The sequence below is a fragment of the Aphelocoma coerulescens genome, assembly GCF_041296385.1.
Source record: "Aphelocoma coerulescens isolate FSJ_1873_10779 chromosome Z unlocalized genomic scaffold, UR_Acoe_1.0 ChrZ, whole genome shotgun sequence".
NCBI lineage: Eukaryota > Metazoa > Chordata > Aves > Passeriformes > Corvidae > Aphelocoma > Aphelocoma coerulescens.
The window spans coordinates 28,222,650-28,238,875 of record NW_027184085.1 but is presented as its reverse complement, the minus strand read 5'-3'; the positions used below and the strand labels follow the sequence as shown (position 1 = coordinate 28,238,875).

The following is a 16,226-nucleotide window of genomic DNA, read 5'->3' as shown; positions in this document are numbered from 1 at the left end:
TTTGCATATAATTACACGATCAGATTTTATATTACGCTCAATTTAAACTCCAAAAGTATACTGAAATGTAACTACCCTAAACAATGTCAAATCCAGCAGTAACTGATGTTTTTCTTTAACGTAAATCTGAGCATAAGCATTCTTTAAGATTCGCTCAGGTTTTTCTCTCCAAAATACTAAGAACTACTTAATTTATCAGTAGTAGCTATTTTTTTCCACAGTCACATCTGCCTAAACATTAGTTTTAAACAACCAATATAACTGCATATTTACAGACATTGATACATTTGATGCATGAGAACAGCAAGACCATTGCTCGCATGAATGACATACCACTTCATCTTCAAATCCCCCAGCTAGTACGAGTGAGTAAGCTCCATCATTACTGCGTCCATGGATTCCACCAACATGGGGCCTGTGAACACCTGCTTCACTCACCTGCGAACAGAAAAAAGCCAGTTTCCAGCATTTTTTTCAAAGACTAAGTCACCTACAACCACTTTTAACAATCAATTTTCTGCTTAAAATATTCTACAGAGGTTTCTGTGTCAACAGTTAATGCAAGACTGCTATTAAAGGTGGGAACTCCACTGTTTATTCCATAAGAAAAGCTGAAAGTAAGAACACTGAGAAAATCAGCAGGATAATGTAGGACAGTGGTGACAGTGGAAGACGTAAAGATACACTTTCTTTCTTGGGAAAAATCTCCAAGTTTTTTTTTCCATAAGCAGTACCTAAGACTGTACTCACTGATATACTCCACTTGCACAGTCATTTAGAACAATTCAAAGCAGAAGGAGGTCTGCCAGTTTGGTAACATTTTACAATTTTTAATCAAGGAAGATCCCAGTGTAAACATCATTTTGTCAGGGACTTTTAAGGTAACACTCTAAATGTAACCAGTGGAGAGGAATATTATCACACTGCCCAAGGAAAAAGAAGAGGCCACTGCAACACTATGTGGATCATAGACTAGTTCTCCAACCAGGATAACTCTCTGGCAGTAAATGTTCGAGTCATCTGCAACCTGACCAGCTGAAAGCTGCAGCTGTAGCATAATCTGGCAACATCATTAAAGTCTGCTGGAACATCTCTCCCACAAAAACTTATTTAATAATGGTTTCAAACTACTGATTATTAAAAAAAACCCCCACAAACAACCTTTACAAATAAAAAGAGACTATATATTAAATTATGCATTTTCTCAGTATATTATGCAAAGAATACTATTGATGGAATGAAGACTTCCAGCACAAAACCAATTACACTACTTTCTACCTTCATCTTTTCTTTCAGACCTTGATTTTGCCTGTTTTTCTCGTTCTGCTTCTCATACTCCTGAGCTCCTTTTCTCAGCCTACACTTCCAAACAACTTTCAAGGAAGTCTATATTCTTCTGCTGTAGTCCTGACATTTCATAACACAATACATCAAAGATCCAGCTAGTCAAAAATGCAGTTTTAAACAACAGATTAGAGCTGTGCAGAGTATGAAAACTAGGCAAGGACACAATAATACTTCCTTGCACAATTTCTCAGGATCCAGCTGTCTGTGGCTGACTTCCTGTACTATTTAAAACTTTTGGATTCATAGTATTGAAGAGATAGAAAAATTCAAGTAGCACCCACTTGTCATATGAACTAGTACCACTTTCAGTCACTTTGGAGTGGACAGCTGATGTTTTTTTCATGATGACTTTACAAAATTTGACATCAAAAATTTGTGAATTTGTCATTACAAATTGTCCCACTTTTTTTATACTGTACATCATTTTGTAGTCATCTACACCCCACAAAATTTTCAACAATATCCAGATGAATGAAAACAATTCCATTCCTTTAATCATCCTGATTGCTGTTCATAATAATGTATTTTATTCTCCTTACCTTTCATTTAATGATAATTTAGTATTTGATTTATTTTTCTGTTCACTACTGGGTATAAAAATGACATATTTTTCAGAATTAGCTATTAGAATATCTCTTTGCTAAATAACAAGAAGAAGAAGTAGCTGAAAGACAATTACTAATTACATACTTAGAACTGTTCCCAGTCCCATGTTTACTATCCACAACAGCTTAGCACTTTCCCTTAACTTTATCAGCTATTTGCCAATTTTTCCAGACCATTTGTGAGTAGGCTGAATAAAATGGCACCACTATTGTGCTCTTCTTCCTGTTGTATCAAACATCCTTTAATTGATTCCTTCCTCCCTTCTTTTCATTTCCAGGTTTTATCAATTAAATCTAGGTTTCTGGTAGGTAATTCACCCCCAAGATGAACTGTGGTAAATAATTCATGGCAAAGATGGTCTTCAGATGCTCTGAAACATTGCTCCAGAAGCAATATTTAGTCAATTTCCTTCTAGGGAAAAGAGAGTTTGTGTCATTAAAAAAGCGATGCAAATCAGAAATAAAGAAGTCTTTAAATTCTCATACAGTCTCTAAATTCTCATAGATTTGCTAAGACAAACTATTTTCTCATGAAAAAGACTATGAGAAAAAAAAGTGTAAGTTAACTTTCTACATAGAAAGCATTTCAATTTTTTTTAAATGACAAAATATTTAATTTGTACCCAAAATAAATGAATTATGCATAAATGGCAATTGTCTTTTGATATCTAGTCCATACATATATATATATGTGTATATATATATATATATATAAATTTCTTTGATGGATTTTTTTGACAAAAGCAGCACTCTAATTCTGTTTCTTTTTCCTACCAGTACTAGAAATACCTGAAAAGCATTAGCTTTTGTCTTACCAATAGAATTCCTAACAAAAAGGTAATTCCAATTACCATTGAAGCAGTGAAAATAAAAATTGATTGTAATACTTTGAGTTTGCCTAAGTGATTTTAGAAAGTTCTCTTACTTACTAGACTTTACATAATCCGACAGCCAACAAAAAGAAAGCAAATGATGATAAGTTCATGAAACAAATCAGAAGAGGCTTTTGATTTTTGGCTTGCCCCTCCTCAAATGGTTTAAAAACCCCTGGTTTTATTCTTCCAAATATGACAGAAAACATTCAGTTACAGTCATTTACACATGCAAGGGACAAAGAAGTAACCGATATAGAAAACAAGGAAGTATTTATTTTCATGACTAAAAAAAACAATAAAAAAATGAAAGATAACCCAAAAATGATTGCAATTGGATCAGGCTGGGGGAAAAGGGAGGAAGCTTGCTGCTTGCTGGACATTGTGAAACCACAAAAAAATCAGTACTGGCACAAAATGAAGCTGCTCCCTCCTCCCTGCTTTGTTTTTTCCTGCCCCGTTGAGTATTGGCACTGTGCTTACATAACCAAAACGTGAAAAGTACTGGGAAAATTAGCCCCCATTCTACTGTATACAGGATTGTTTGTCTTCCAGTTTTTTACCAATCTAGTTTACCACAGAGCCTAAGGAGTATTTGAAACAGAAAACGAGACAGTTCAAAAAATCACCAAAAGCTGAATATACAGTGAATTTCAGTAGCAGCACAGACTTACACTGTAAGCTGTTCTTCAGCCTAAAAGCAGATTTGGACATACACTACATACAACCAAAAACACCTACAGAGCCAATTCACAGTGATACCACATAATGTTTTCAAAATCTGCAGTCTATGCCCCCTGCATGGGATAATCAGTTCATGTGAAGAAAACTCTTCAGAAAATACTTAACTCTATTCACTAACTATCCCACTTAAAATGTGAAATATGTTTATCATAATTCCAACAGACTTTCTATTAAGTTATATGGTAAAATCAGTACAGTTCAGCCTTCACTACTATTGGCATCACTTCCAATATTGGAATCATAATGTATTTGCTTTACTTAGTCCTGGTGAAAATGGCAATTGTCAGTTTAAATTTATTTTAGTGCCCAACCCATTCATTATTATTCCTACTTTCTTCAACTACAGCTAATACTGAAACAACATACCTGAACTCTGAATTTCCAGGTTGTCCCAACAGGAACACCAGGTATAGGCCCATAATGATTTGAAGGAACAATAGTGCATTCCTTAGTGCGACCAACACAGGCCATGCCCTAAAAATACATCAGACAAAATGAATCAGTATTACAATATTGAAGACTATTTGCAAATTCAATGCAGAGATCATGAAATCTGTATATTATAGCAAACACATACTTTAAAATATGTTAATAATTGTTAAAAGGAATGTTAAATTAAGTCCATATGTGGTTATGGGTTTTGGAGGGGAATTTGGGGTTGTCTTTCTTTTTGTTTTTACATCTGGTCACCTTAATAATCCTTCCACTGTTTTAACTGCCAGTAGACAGTGGGCAGGATTAAACATTGTCTTGTCGTCTGTACAACCCAGTACTGAATTTTGTGTAGTGCATATGTAAGCAGAATTATAGATGTAGCACATACATGAACAATCAGAGTAACAGCTATTTCTAAAACACACTCTACCTTTCCCCAGTCTCTCTGGCTTTCAGTACTGGCAGATGGCATCTTTGCTTTCTTTTTACTCTGTTTGAGCTTTTCTCCAGCCTTTACAACTTCATTAGAATCATTTTTGCAGGAAGGGCAATACCTAAAAAAAGGTTTTAGTAAATTCTCAATTAACTTCGTAATAATGGCAATACATTTTTTGTAGCCAAAAGAGTGTCCATTTGTTTATTTTGACTGAACGTTTCAAGCTAGCAAGCATACACCAGTCTTAAGCAGCTGAAGCCTGTGGCTTAAAAAATGAACTCAACATGACAAATACTGTCAACTTTTTTTAAAAAAGGGATTTTCAGTATCTTTAAAGGTAGAGTGCTAGCAGCAAAACATATAACTACTTTTTCTCACATGCTACATGAGAGGTCCCCATGTCTCCTGTATTCTCTCTTCATTTAGTCTTCCTTCACTTATATCATGTAAAGGAGAAAATAGCTGAGATTAGAGTGTGCTGCTAACCACTACTTATGGTCTGTTTCTATGTCCTGCCCAGTCTTATTTTTTGCTAGTAGTGCAACAAATTTCACTGCAGATTGCTGAATGTCAGGTAGAGCCAAGACATGACTAATGTGTATAGAAACACACAAACACACTCACTTCACAGTGAGGCCATTTGGAAGATATTGTTGTGGCCTACTCCAACTAACACAAATCCATTCAGGTAGGAAAGTAGAGATACTAGTATGCAGTGACTACAGTAGTGAGAGAAAAGGAGTACAGTGGTCCTTCTGCTGTTTCCAATAACATCCTAATCCCACTCCAGGAACATCAATACAAAGGCACGTCCATGTTTCTGGCTCCCATAGGCTGGGTTTGGACCATACACCATTAGAAGAGGAAGCCTGATCTATACTAACATTGATAATCTAGTTCAGATAAAAACAACTATTACTACTACTACTACTACTTGTACTTCAACTGCTTTGGATTTATTAAGTTTTGTATGTGGATATGAATAGAAGAATTAATGATTAATGTCCACAGGAATAGATTTCACTATCTCAGGAAAGGTGTTGAACCATTAAAATGAAGCCATGTAGATTAAAATAAATAATAATGTAAGATGCTGAAATTATTTGGCACTATGACTTTGAAGAGTCTTACAGTTGCTTACAGAAAAAGAGCATGCAACAACCAATTAAAGAATAAATATGACATAATGCAAATTCACAAGGTGAATTAACTAGGTGAGTTCACACAGTGAATTCCCTGTTTCTCCATAGGATAAAAATATTACCTTAATATCTTTTAAACTGAATCTTGTATGGAATATTAAATATTGTTTCACATACAGAGTGACTTAATCTCCACAAGATAAATTACTGAAGGCTTAAACCCTGAAGAGAGTTTGCCAGATTTTACATTCTAAAAACATGAAATGGAAGTATTTCCAATTCTAAAGCAAACTGTTCGTATATTAAGAATCAGACAGCCATGATTCTTTGCTAATATGCAAAAAGAATGGAGGGCACAAACTTTTTCTTTGGTTGGAGATGCTGCTTTGCCTAATGCAAAAGCATTTCTACATAATGACAAGCATTGAGACAGCACAAGGCTGGTGACACCAAGCATCCCGAAACTGGTTCACATAAGCCAGGTATGTAACTGTACCTCTACCATCCTGTGACTTCATCCACAGATGCACCTATTGACTTACATGTAGAGATCTTAAGACTCCTATGTTAGTTACAAAGCAAACAAAAACAAGGTAAAAAGCTTGACAGCCATTTTCCAATGAATTTTAATTATATGAATTAAACTTCTGGAAATTCATAATTTGGAGAATGAATGAAGACTAGCTCTGGAGAGGAGGAGGTGTTTGTGATCAAAAGGCTCACCATGACCCAGCAAGGTGCACTCACAGCCCAGAAAGCCAACCCACCAATCCTGGGCTGCATCCAAAGCAGCGTGGAGCAGGTCAAGGGAGGTGATTCTCCCCCTCTACTCTGGTCTTGTGAGACCCCACCTCCAGTGCTGCATCTGGCTCTGGGGCACGCAACACAAGAAAGATGTGGACTTGTTGGAAAGAGTCCATAGGAGGGCCACTGAGTTGATCAGAGGGCTGGAGCACCTCTGCCTTGAAGACAGGCTGAGAGACTTGGGGCTGTTCAGTCTGGAGAAAAGGCTTCAGGAAGACCTTACAGCACCTTCTAGCTAGTTTAGATTTTAGTAAGAAATTCTTTCATGTGAGGATAGTTGCCCCAGAAAACAGGCAGACCATCAGGTAGCAACCAATAAACATTATGGAAACCAGTAAGGTATACGAGATTGAGTTATTCATTTACAAAGGACATTAAAACTTCCAAAAGACTTACACAGATTTTTACATAGAAATATAATCACAAGGTTCAAAGAGATTCCATGTAATGTATTCATAGACATCTTAGATATTTAATGAAGTCTATATAATGGAAAACTTTCTTAGAATAAAATTCTACTTATTACTCATCTGTAAAGTATTAGCATCTCAAGTAAGTCATAGGCAGGTGATAAATATGAACAGTATAAATTGTAGACAGCTAATAAAGACATAAGAGTAAGTACATAAGACATGAAGAGTAGCAATGCAGTTGTCCTTCCATAGCACGAAAAATGAATGTAATAGAGGCAATGAAGAGCACAGGGGCATGAGCAGGGACAGAGGATGAAGGGGCAGAGAAGCATGAGCATAAGAGAATTGCTCAAGCAGTGAAACTTTTAAAAAATGAAGAGTCTAAGGAACAACAACTGTCGATAAATACAGTCAGATCAGATAATGTCACAGAAGATCATAATGATCATAATGAATAAAATGAACATACCAGTCTTGAAATTCCATAAGGTCATTAAAGCTTACTACTATCCTTTGTGAATGATTTAAAAGAATTATCTTGACAGAAAAAATAAGCCTTATATTAAGTAGATGGATGAAAACACCCCAGAATTTAAAAACATCTTCAGCATTTTCTTTCATGAGGTGCAAATATCAAAAAGGTACCATGTATAGAATGTCAGTATAGGTAAGTAAATCATCCTTGTATATTTACCAGTCTTCATCTTCTGGTATCTTGCTTAAGGGAGGGTTCAGGCAGTATATATGATAAGCCATATTACATTCATCACACAGGAGTTGCATGTGAGCATCCTGTTTGCCACCACACAAGTAACACGAACAAAACCGGCACTCCTTATCTGGATCAGCCCTACAGTGCTTGCATTCAGGGCCACTTTTTCCTGTCAAAAACAAAGAAACATCAAATGCCATGTATCTCAGAAAAGTGCATTACTGTATCTAAAGGAGTAATTATTTCTGAATATGAACACTGCTCTCTTGAAAATGCTTTTTTTCTTACAATGAGGTAATTAACTATCTAGGTCTAACAAGATTTCTTCTGCTGTATAAACAAGCCATAAAGAAAATTACTAAAGAAAATTAATCAGCAGCTTCTCTTTATTTTCTCCTGTCCCCAAGATGCACCTGCACATTCTCCCTACAGGTGAAGCTTTGCTGCCTTTTGAAGCTGTACAGCTTACCAGTTCCTTGTAAGTTAGCTTGGATAATATAAGCAATAAAAGTAAATATTTCTTTCAGGAGTTTATTCTTGAATAGAAATACAAGGTGGATCCTTGACGTATCCAGAGGAGTTCTGCAAACTTTAACGTTTTTCCTAAGTATACCAAGAAAGAAATTTATGACTAAGAGTTTTGCAGAAATCCAAGCCCCCTTCTGCTGAAGAAAAGCATGCCCTCCCAACTGAATGGACTTTACAGAGAAACTGATCAACACAGTTGTAAGTTATCAGTGTAAATTCTCTATGGAGAGAAACTCCAGACAAAGTTTTATAAGAAAGGGGGACTGGAATGCCAAGCATTGTGCTGTATCTGCAGTCTTTCTGGAGGACCTTGAACAATACTTCCATCTTCAAAGGCAGAATGAGCTAGATTTTGAGTGGGAAGAGGATGGAGTTTTGATTAACAAAGAAAAGTCAGGGGCTCTTGATGAATTAAAAACTGACAGGGAACACCTGTGAAATGCCTCAAAAAACAAGTTTTTTTATCTAAAATGTTGACAGCTGATAGCCTAGCTAAAATGTCTATACACTGGCATATGTAGCATGGGTAACAATCAGAAGAATTGGAAGTGACTGCACAAATGGAAAGCTATGATCTAACTACAAACACTGAAACTTGGTGGGACAAATCATGTGACTGGAACACTCCAATTGATAGCTACAGACTGTTCAGAAGGGACAGGCAAGGAAGGAGGGGCAGGCAATTTGCCCTCTATGGACTGATTGCACAAACCTGTCTTTGAAAAACAGCAATGAACAGGTCAAGAGCTTGTGATCAAAAATCAGAGGCCAAGCCAACAAAGGAAACCTCACGGTTTGTGTTTATTACCAGCCACCCAATTGAGGGGAGCCTGTTGACAAAACCTTCTTACTTCACCTGCAGGAAGCATCACTCTGGCAGGTTCTGATCCAGCTGCAGGGACTTGTCAGGACAGTCACCCTGACATCTGCTGGAAAAGCAGCTCAGCAAGATGTAAGCAGTCCAGGAGACTCCTGGAGAGCATCAAGGATAATTTCTTAACCCAGGTGACAGAGAAGTGTTACTGCATCTGTTGCTTACTGACACAGATTAACTAAAAGGTGAGGTCAGGACCAGTGGCAGCCTGGGCTGAAGCAATCATGCCCCGGTGGAATTCATGATCTCAAGCACTATGGGCCAAAGAAGGGTTAAAGTCAGTACCCTGAATTTTAGGAGCCTGAACTTTAGTTATTTAAGGAATTACTGCATGGGACCCTCTGGAAAACTGCACTCAGGGAAAAAGGAGCAGAATAGAACTGTCAGATCTTTAAGGACATTTTTCTTAGAGCCCAAGAGCTCTCAAGTTCCACCAGTGAGCATTCTGGCAACGAAGGCAGGAGACCAGCATGGCTCAGCAAAGACCCTGGCCAAAGTGAAACACAAGAAGGAAATGCACAGGACATGGAATCAGGGACAGGTATCCTGGGAAGGAAAGAGAAGTGCTGTCTGGTTGTGTAGAGACAGGATTGGGAAAGCTAAGGTATAACTGGAGCTGAATTTGGCAAGGGATACAAAGAATAGTAACAATGGCTTCTACAGGCATGTTGGTCAGAAATGGAAGATTAAAGAAAATGTACACACACAACCCCATCCTCCCCTCTGTCCCCCAAAATGGGACAGAACTAATGACAATCAACATGGAGAAGGTTGAGGTATGCAGCAATTCAGTTTGCCTCATTTTTCATTAGTAATCACTCTTCCCATATCTCTGAAGTCCCTGAACCTCAAGAGAGGAACTGGGGAATTGAAGTGTAAGAGAAGAGCAGGTTCAAGATCATCTGAGAACCTGAGCATAGACAAGACCATGGGATCCAAGGAGATGCATCCCAGGGTCCTGAGAGAATTGGTGAATGTAGCTGTTAAGCCACTCTCCATCATATATAAAAAGTCACGGCAGTCACATCATGTCTGAAAATCCACAGCAGTCAAGGTAAGTTCTCAGTGACTGGAGAAAAAGGAGAATTTTTTTAAAAAGCCAAAAAGCAGGAACCCAGGAATTATTGACTAGTCAGTCTCATCTCAGTGCCCAGTAAGGTCACAGAGCAGAGACTCCTGGAAGACATGTCAAACCATGTGGAAGACAGAGGGCTGGTTAAAGACAAATAAAATGGCTTCACCAAGGGCAAATAGTGCCTGATTGGCACATTGGTCCTCCACCACGGACAGAATACATTAGTTGTCAAAGGAGAACTATAGATGTCATTCACCTGTCAGTAAGGCCTTTGATTTGGACCCTCACAATATTCTTAACATGAAGTCATAGAATTATAGAATACTGTGAGTGGGTAGGGATCCACAAGAATCAGTCACGTCCAGCTCCTGGCCCTGCAGATGACATCCCAAGAATCCCACCACGTGTGCGAGAGCATTGTCCGAAAGCTCCTTGAATCCTTGCCAGGCTTGGTGCTGTGACCACTTTCCTGGGAAGCCTGTTCAAGTGTCCAGCCACCCCCTGGGTGAAGAACCTTCTCCTAATATCCAACCTAAATGTCCCCTGACACAGCTTCAGGCCATTTCCTCATGTCCTGTCACTGGCCACCACAGAAAAGACATTGGCGTGTGCCCCTCCTCTTCCCCTCATGAGGAAGTTGTAGACTGTTATGGCTGTCCTCAGTCTCTTCTTCTCCAGGCTGAACAGACCAAGTGACCTCAGCTGTTCTTTATAAAGCTTCCTTTCAAGGCCCTTCACCATCTCTGTGGCCATCGTTTGGGACACTCTTTAGCTTTATAGCTGTCTTACATTCTTGCTGCTAAACTGAAGAGAGATGGGTTTTATGAATGAAATGTTAAACGGATAAAGATTTAATTGGATGGCCACAGTCAAAGAGTGAATGGTCCATATCCAATGGTTCAATGTAAAAGTGTAAACCATTAAGGAGCGGTGTTCTTCAAGGGTCATACTGGGAACACTATTATTTTCTACCTACATCAATGACATACACAGTGGAATTGACTGCACCCTCAACAAGGCTGTAGATGACACCAGGCTGAGCAGTGCAGTTCATCACAGAATCATAGAATCAATAAAGTTTGAAAATACCTTTAAGATCATCAAGTCTGTCAACCTAGCACCACCATCATGTTCAGCATTAAACCATGTCTTCAAGTGCCATATCCACGCACCTTTACAACACTACCAGGGACTGTGATTCCACCACTTCACTGGGGAACTTGGCCTAATGCTTAATAACCCCTTCCACGAAGAAATTTTTCCTAAAATCCAATCAATACTCTCAGGCACATGGTCTGACTCACTTCAGCACCTCCATGTCTTTCTTGGAGTGAGTGGCCCAGAACTGAATTCAAGGTGTGGCCTCACTAGTGCTGAGTACACGGGGACAACCCCTGCCCTGGTCCTGCTGGCCACACTGTTGCTGCTACAGGCCAGGATGTCTTCTTGGCCACCTGGGCACACCCTGGCTCATGTTCAGCTGCTGTCACCAGCACCCCCAGGTCCTTTTCCTGTGGGCAGCTTTGCAGCCACTCTGCCCCAGCCTCTGGCGCTGCCTGGAGTTGTTGTGGCCCAAGGGCAGGACCCGGCACTGGGCCTTGTTGAACCTCACACCACTGGTCTCATGATCCAGCCAGTCCAGATCCCTCTGCAGAGCCTTCCTATCCTTCCTTCCATCCAGCAGGTCAACACTCCCAGCCATCTTGGTGTTATCTGCAAACTGACTGATGGTGCACTCAATCCCCTCATCCAGGTCATCCATAAAGACATTAAACAGAACTGGCCCCTGTACTGAGCCCTGGGAAACACCACTGGTGACCGGCCACCAGCTGGATGTAACTCCATCCACCACCACTCTCTGGGCCTGGCCATACAGACAGGTTTTTACCCTGTGAACAGTGTGCCAACGCAAGCCATGAGCAGAGAGTTCCTCCAGAAGAATGCTGTGGGAAACAGTATCAAAGGCTTTACTGAAGTCCAGGCAGATGACATGCACAGCCTTTCCCTCAACCACTAGGTGGGTCACCCTGTCATAAAAGATCAGGTTGGTCGAGCTGAACCTGCCTTTCACAAATCCCTGCTGGCTGGGCCTGATCCCCTGGTTGTCCTGCACATGATGTGTGATGATACTCGGGACGATCTGCTCCATGACCTTGCCCAGCACTGAGGTCAGGCTGACAGGCCTGTAGTTCCCCGAATACTCCTTCCAACCACTGTTAGGACAGGTCCAGAGGAGGGCCATGAAAATTATCAGAGGGCTGGAACATCTCTCCTAAGAAGAAAGGGTGAGAGATGACTTTCTTCAACCTGGGGAAGAGAAGGCTTCAGGGAGACCTTTTTGTGGGCTTTCAATACTTAAAGCAGGTTTATAAGAAAGACGGGGAAAGACTTTTTAACAAGACAGTAATGATAGGGAGCAACAATAATGACAACAAGGAACAGTTTTAAATTGAAAGAGACATGATTTAGACTGGATACAAGGAAGAAGTTTTTTTACTGTGAGGATGATGAGACACTGGCACAGGCTACCCTGAGAAGGCGTGAATGCCCCGTCCCTGGAACCCTTCAGAGTAAGACTGAATACGGTTTTGAGCAACCTGATTTAATGAAAGATATCCCTGCCCACAGAAAGGAGCTTGGACTAGAAGATCTTTAAAGATCCCTTCCAACTAAACCATTCTATGATAAGAAGTGCTATATCAGAATGTTTGAATCATTGTTTTCAAGAGAAAAAACTTTGAAGAATATACAAGAATCACTGAAGAGGGAAGATTACCAGCTGCAGGTAGGTTTAGTGAGATGTACTGACTGGAAAACCTCAGAAATAAACATGTAAAGCTACCAGCAGTGACTATTTTGCAAAGTCTTAAAGGCAAAGGTACACTTAAATATATACTTCTAAAAAAGTGCCAAAATCTATGAGAATATTGCTTCTAGTAAAGCGTAGCCTAGCAGACTTATCACGCTATCCAAATGGAGGTAATCTTCTATTAGTTTGAGACTTCTCTCCCAAAGCTCATTTGAAGAGAAAGGAAAAATTTTACGAGTGCTGATGAACAAATCAGAGGGGTTTTTAGCACAGCTAGGTTAAACTCACAACCTGTGCAAGGTGTCAACACCAATTCAAGTCAGACTATGAAATCCCAGATAACTGCTAACTCCTTTGAAAAATTTTAGAAGTGATGACTGAGCACTCCCTAAGGAAACCCAAGAGTCTATCTCATCCAATAAATAATAGACAAAATGAAACTGCTTATTTTTCTGTATCTCTTAGCACCACAAATTGTTTAGGTCTATGTAATTAACTGGTTTCAGTTATGAAACCAGTTTCTTAGGTAAAAGGTTAGTAATTTTTTTTTTAATACAAAAAGAGAAAAAAAGGTCTACATATTGTAGATCAGTTAAACAATATGTGAAGTTCTGAACTTTCTTCCATATACAAACAAACTACAAGCTGTCATTTTTGTGACATGACTTTCATTGTGTTTTAACCATGTTGTAAGTCAAATGCACTAACTATAGCTGCACTGTTGGTCTCTTGAAAACAGGTCTGTTCACCTCAGCCAACAGTGCAGAGTTTAGTTGCATATACAATTTCATATTATCTTTTTTTTTGCAGGAAGAGTTATCACAGCACAAGTTTGCATTCTGATGGAAATAATACATGTTGATACCTAGGTCTTATTTCCATGTTGTATATAAATATTTGTAAGATATTTACAAATATGTTGCTTCTTAGATTTTTTTAATTCTAGTATACTTTTCTAATAGGCTTAGCCTTACTCCTTTCCTCAGCTGTAGAATTTTATTTCCATTAATTAACTGGAAAATGACTACTTTATTTTTAATTGTAACTGCTAAATGTATATTGACATCACTTTACACATACAAAACCTGATTATTATGTGACCATGCTCAAGAAATAAGAGTTTTTCTGCAGTGACAGCCTACACTGTCTATTTGATGAAGATTATTTCCACAGTAGGCATTCTACCTTTTGACAAGGGCATGGAGAGTAGCTTAGTATGGACAAAAACACAGTCAATGCATTTTGTGATTGTGCTTACAACAATCTCATAGAATATTTAAGGTCAAATAATGGTTCTAATTTCATCTGCTGTTTTTGTAATAAAATTCTGCATATTTCCAGAGTATATAAGCTAAGGGAACTGTGTGTTTATAGATACGTGTATATATATTTAACCTCTTTTTAATACACAGTAGAAATGGGGTTGCAAGTACAGTCCAGAAGGAAAGGCTACACTGGTGCTTATGGCATACAACTCAAGTGACGCACACTGTGCACACTTGAATGAAGGCAAAACAGCATACCTGGCTGAAAGAACAGAATAATATGAACAGGGTTGTGTGGTGAGCGTTGGCTTCAGGAAAAAGAGCAGTTCAAGAAATAAGGCTGAATTCCTAGATCAATTTATTTTTCATGATCACACTTTTAAAGGTTATATTTATGAATTATATTTATTTATGAAGGTTATAAACAGTATGCTAAAATTAATAAGATTGGGACCAGGAACAAAATGAAATAAAACATACATAGAGGTGCAAATCTCTACACAGATGTCAATATTTGGGTAGTTTAAGCAAAGAGGTTACAAATAAATAAACAACTATCAGCATTGCAGGGAAGGAGCTATGATAGACAACGAAGGTCTTGACTCTGAAACAATTAGTGTGGCAATGAGCGTACAAAGTATAGATTCACGAGGCCACCCCTCAAATCCTGTGTTCAGCTTTGGATCCCTCACTTCAAGAAGGACACTGAGGTGCTGGAGTATGTCCAGCGTAGGCCAGTGAAGCTCGTGAAGGGTCTGGAGTACAAGTCCTATGAGGAGCAGCTCAGGGAGCTGCGCTGTTTAGCCCGGAGAAAAGAAGGCTCAGATGACCAGAGACCTTATTGCTCCCTAAAACTGTGTGAAAGGAGGTTGTAGGCAGGAGAAGGTCAGTCAAAAGGACAAGAGGAAACAGCCTGAAGTTGGGCTAGGGGAGGTTTAGATTGGTTATTAAGAAAACTGCTTCACAGAAAGAATGGTCAAGCACTGAAAGAGGTTGTCCAGAGAAGTGATGGAATTACCACCCCTGGAAGCGTTCAAAAAACATGTAGATGTGGCACTTAGGGACATGGTTTAGCGGTGGACTTGGCAGTGCTGGGTTAACAGTTGGACTTGATGGTCTTAAGGGTCTTTTGCAATCTAAATGATTCTATGATAAGTAAATACTCGTGTCAGATCAAATAGCACCATTATAGACAATTTTGTATAGTTAGCAATAGAGTAATCACTCATTTCCTTGACACACACAATTTGAAAAATTAATTCACTACACAGCAGCTGCAGGGAAGAACTAAATGAACTGCAATAATTTTTTATGCCATTTAAAACACTGCATACTTGTAAAATAAACAGTATGTAAATGCAAAGCAGTATTTGTAGATTTTAAATTTTTTCACACTGCAATCTTTTTAAATCAAAACGTCCTTTAAGATATTGCAAACGTCTTTTAATATGACCGAGAAAACATAAAACAGAATGAATAGTTTTCTTTTTTTATTTTTTAGTAATCTGAGGAAAGTAATTCTCAAATAATAAAAATTAATAATGACTTGAGAAATTGATATTTTTACTTTTAAGAATACCACAGGGAATGGTATTTGCTCCTTTGAAAAACAGTGATTTTTTTTTTTTTTTTTAGACAACAAATAAACATTACTCAGACTCCTTGTGCACTGAAAGCTACCTCCAAAGGTTCTGAAAAATTGCATGGAGTCAGGAATGTAATATATAATTATATCTAAAACCCACTTGTAGACCTGCAGTTCAGTCTTCAGTGTTGCTATCACAAATATTTAGCACTCATTACTTTAATATTTCCAACTTAGGGTAAAATGTCACACTACTTTTTAGATAAACTGCCACTAACTCCTTACCGTGGTTGTGGGGAGGTTAAGGAGGTCTGGCATAGTCAGTTTTTTAGAAGGTCATGCAGGGTAAACTAATCCAAACATTAATTATCCCCTTTTTTTCATGGTACAACCAGCTTTAGAGCAAAGTTCCTTATCTTTTTTTTGGTTTCCTGACATAATGACAGAGTTAAATTGCATTACTACAGATTAATTCTATCTTTGGCATTTATTAATTTATTAAAAGCTTAAATTACATGTCAGTTGCAATAGAAGTTTTGGTGACCTGAACACTTCTCTAGGAACTTAAATAAGACTGCAA

At 38.5% G+C, this 16,226-nt stretch overlaps 1 protein-coding gene across 4 annotated transcripts in view; it reads right to left on the bottom strand.

Annotated features, from left to right (window-relative positions):
* UHRF2 (ubiquitin like with PHD and ring finger domains 2) overlaps positions 1-16,226 on the bottom strand; it is an 80,397-nt gene that overhangs the window by 16,007 nt on the left and 48,164 nt on the right. For all 4 annotated transcript variants that reach the window (XM_069001280.1, XM_069001282.1, XM_069001281.1 and 1 more), the window contains exons 6-9: positions 7,493-7,679; positions 4,434-4,557; positions 3,935-4,042; positions 334-438 (exon numbers count right to left, since the gene is read on the bottom strand). In XM_069001280.1, the coding sequence (XP_068857381.1) occupies positions 334-438; positions 3,935-4,042; positions 4,434-4,557; positions 7,493-7,679 (524 nt within the window). The remainder of the gene's footprint in view (positions 1-333; positions 439-3,934; positions 4,043-4,433; positions 4,558-7,492; positions 7,680-16,226) is intronic.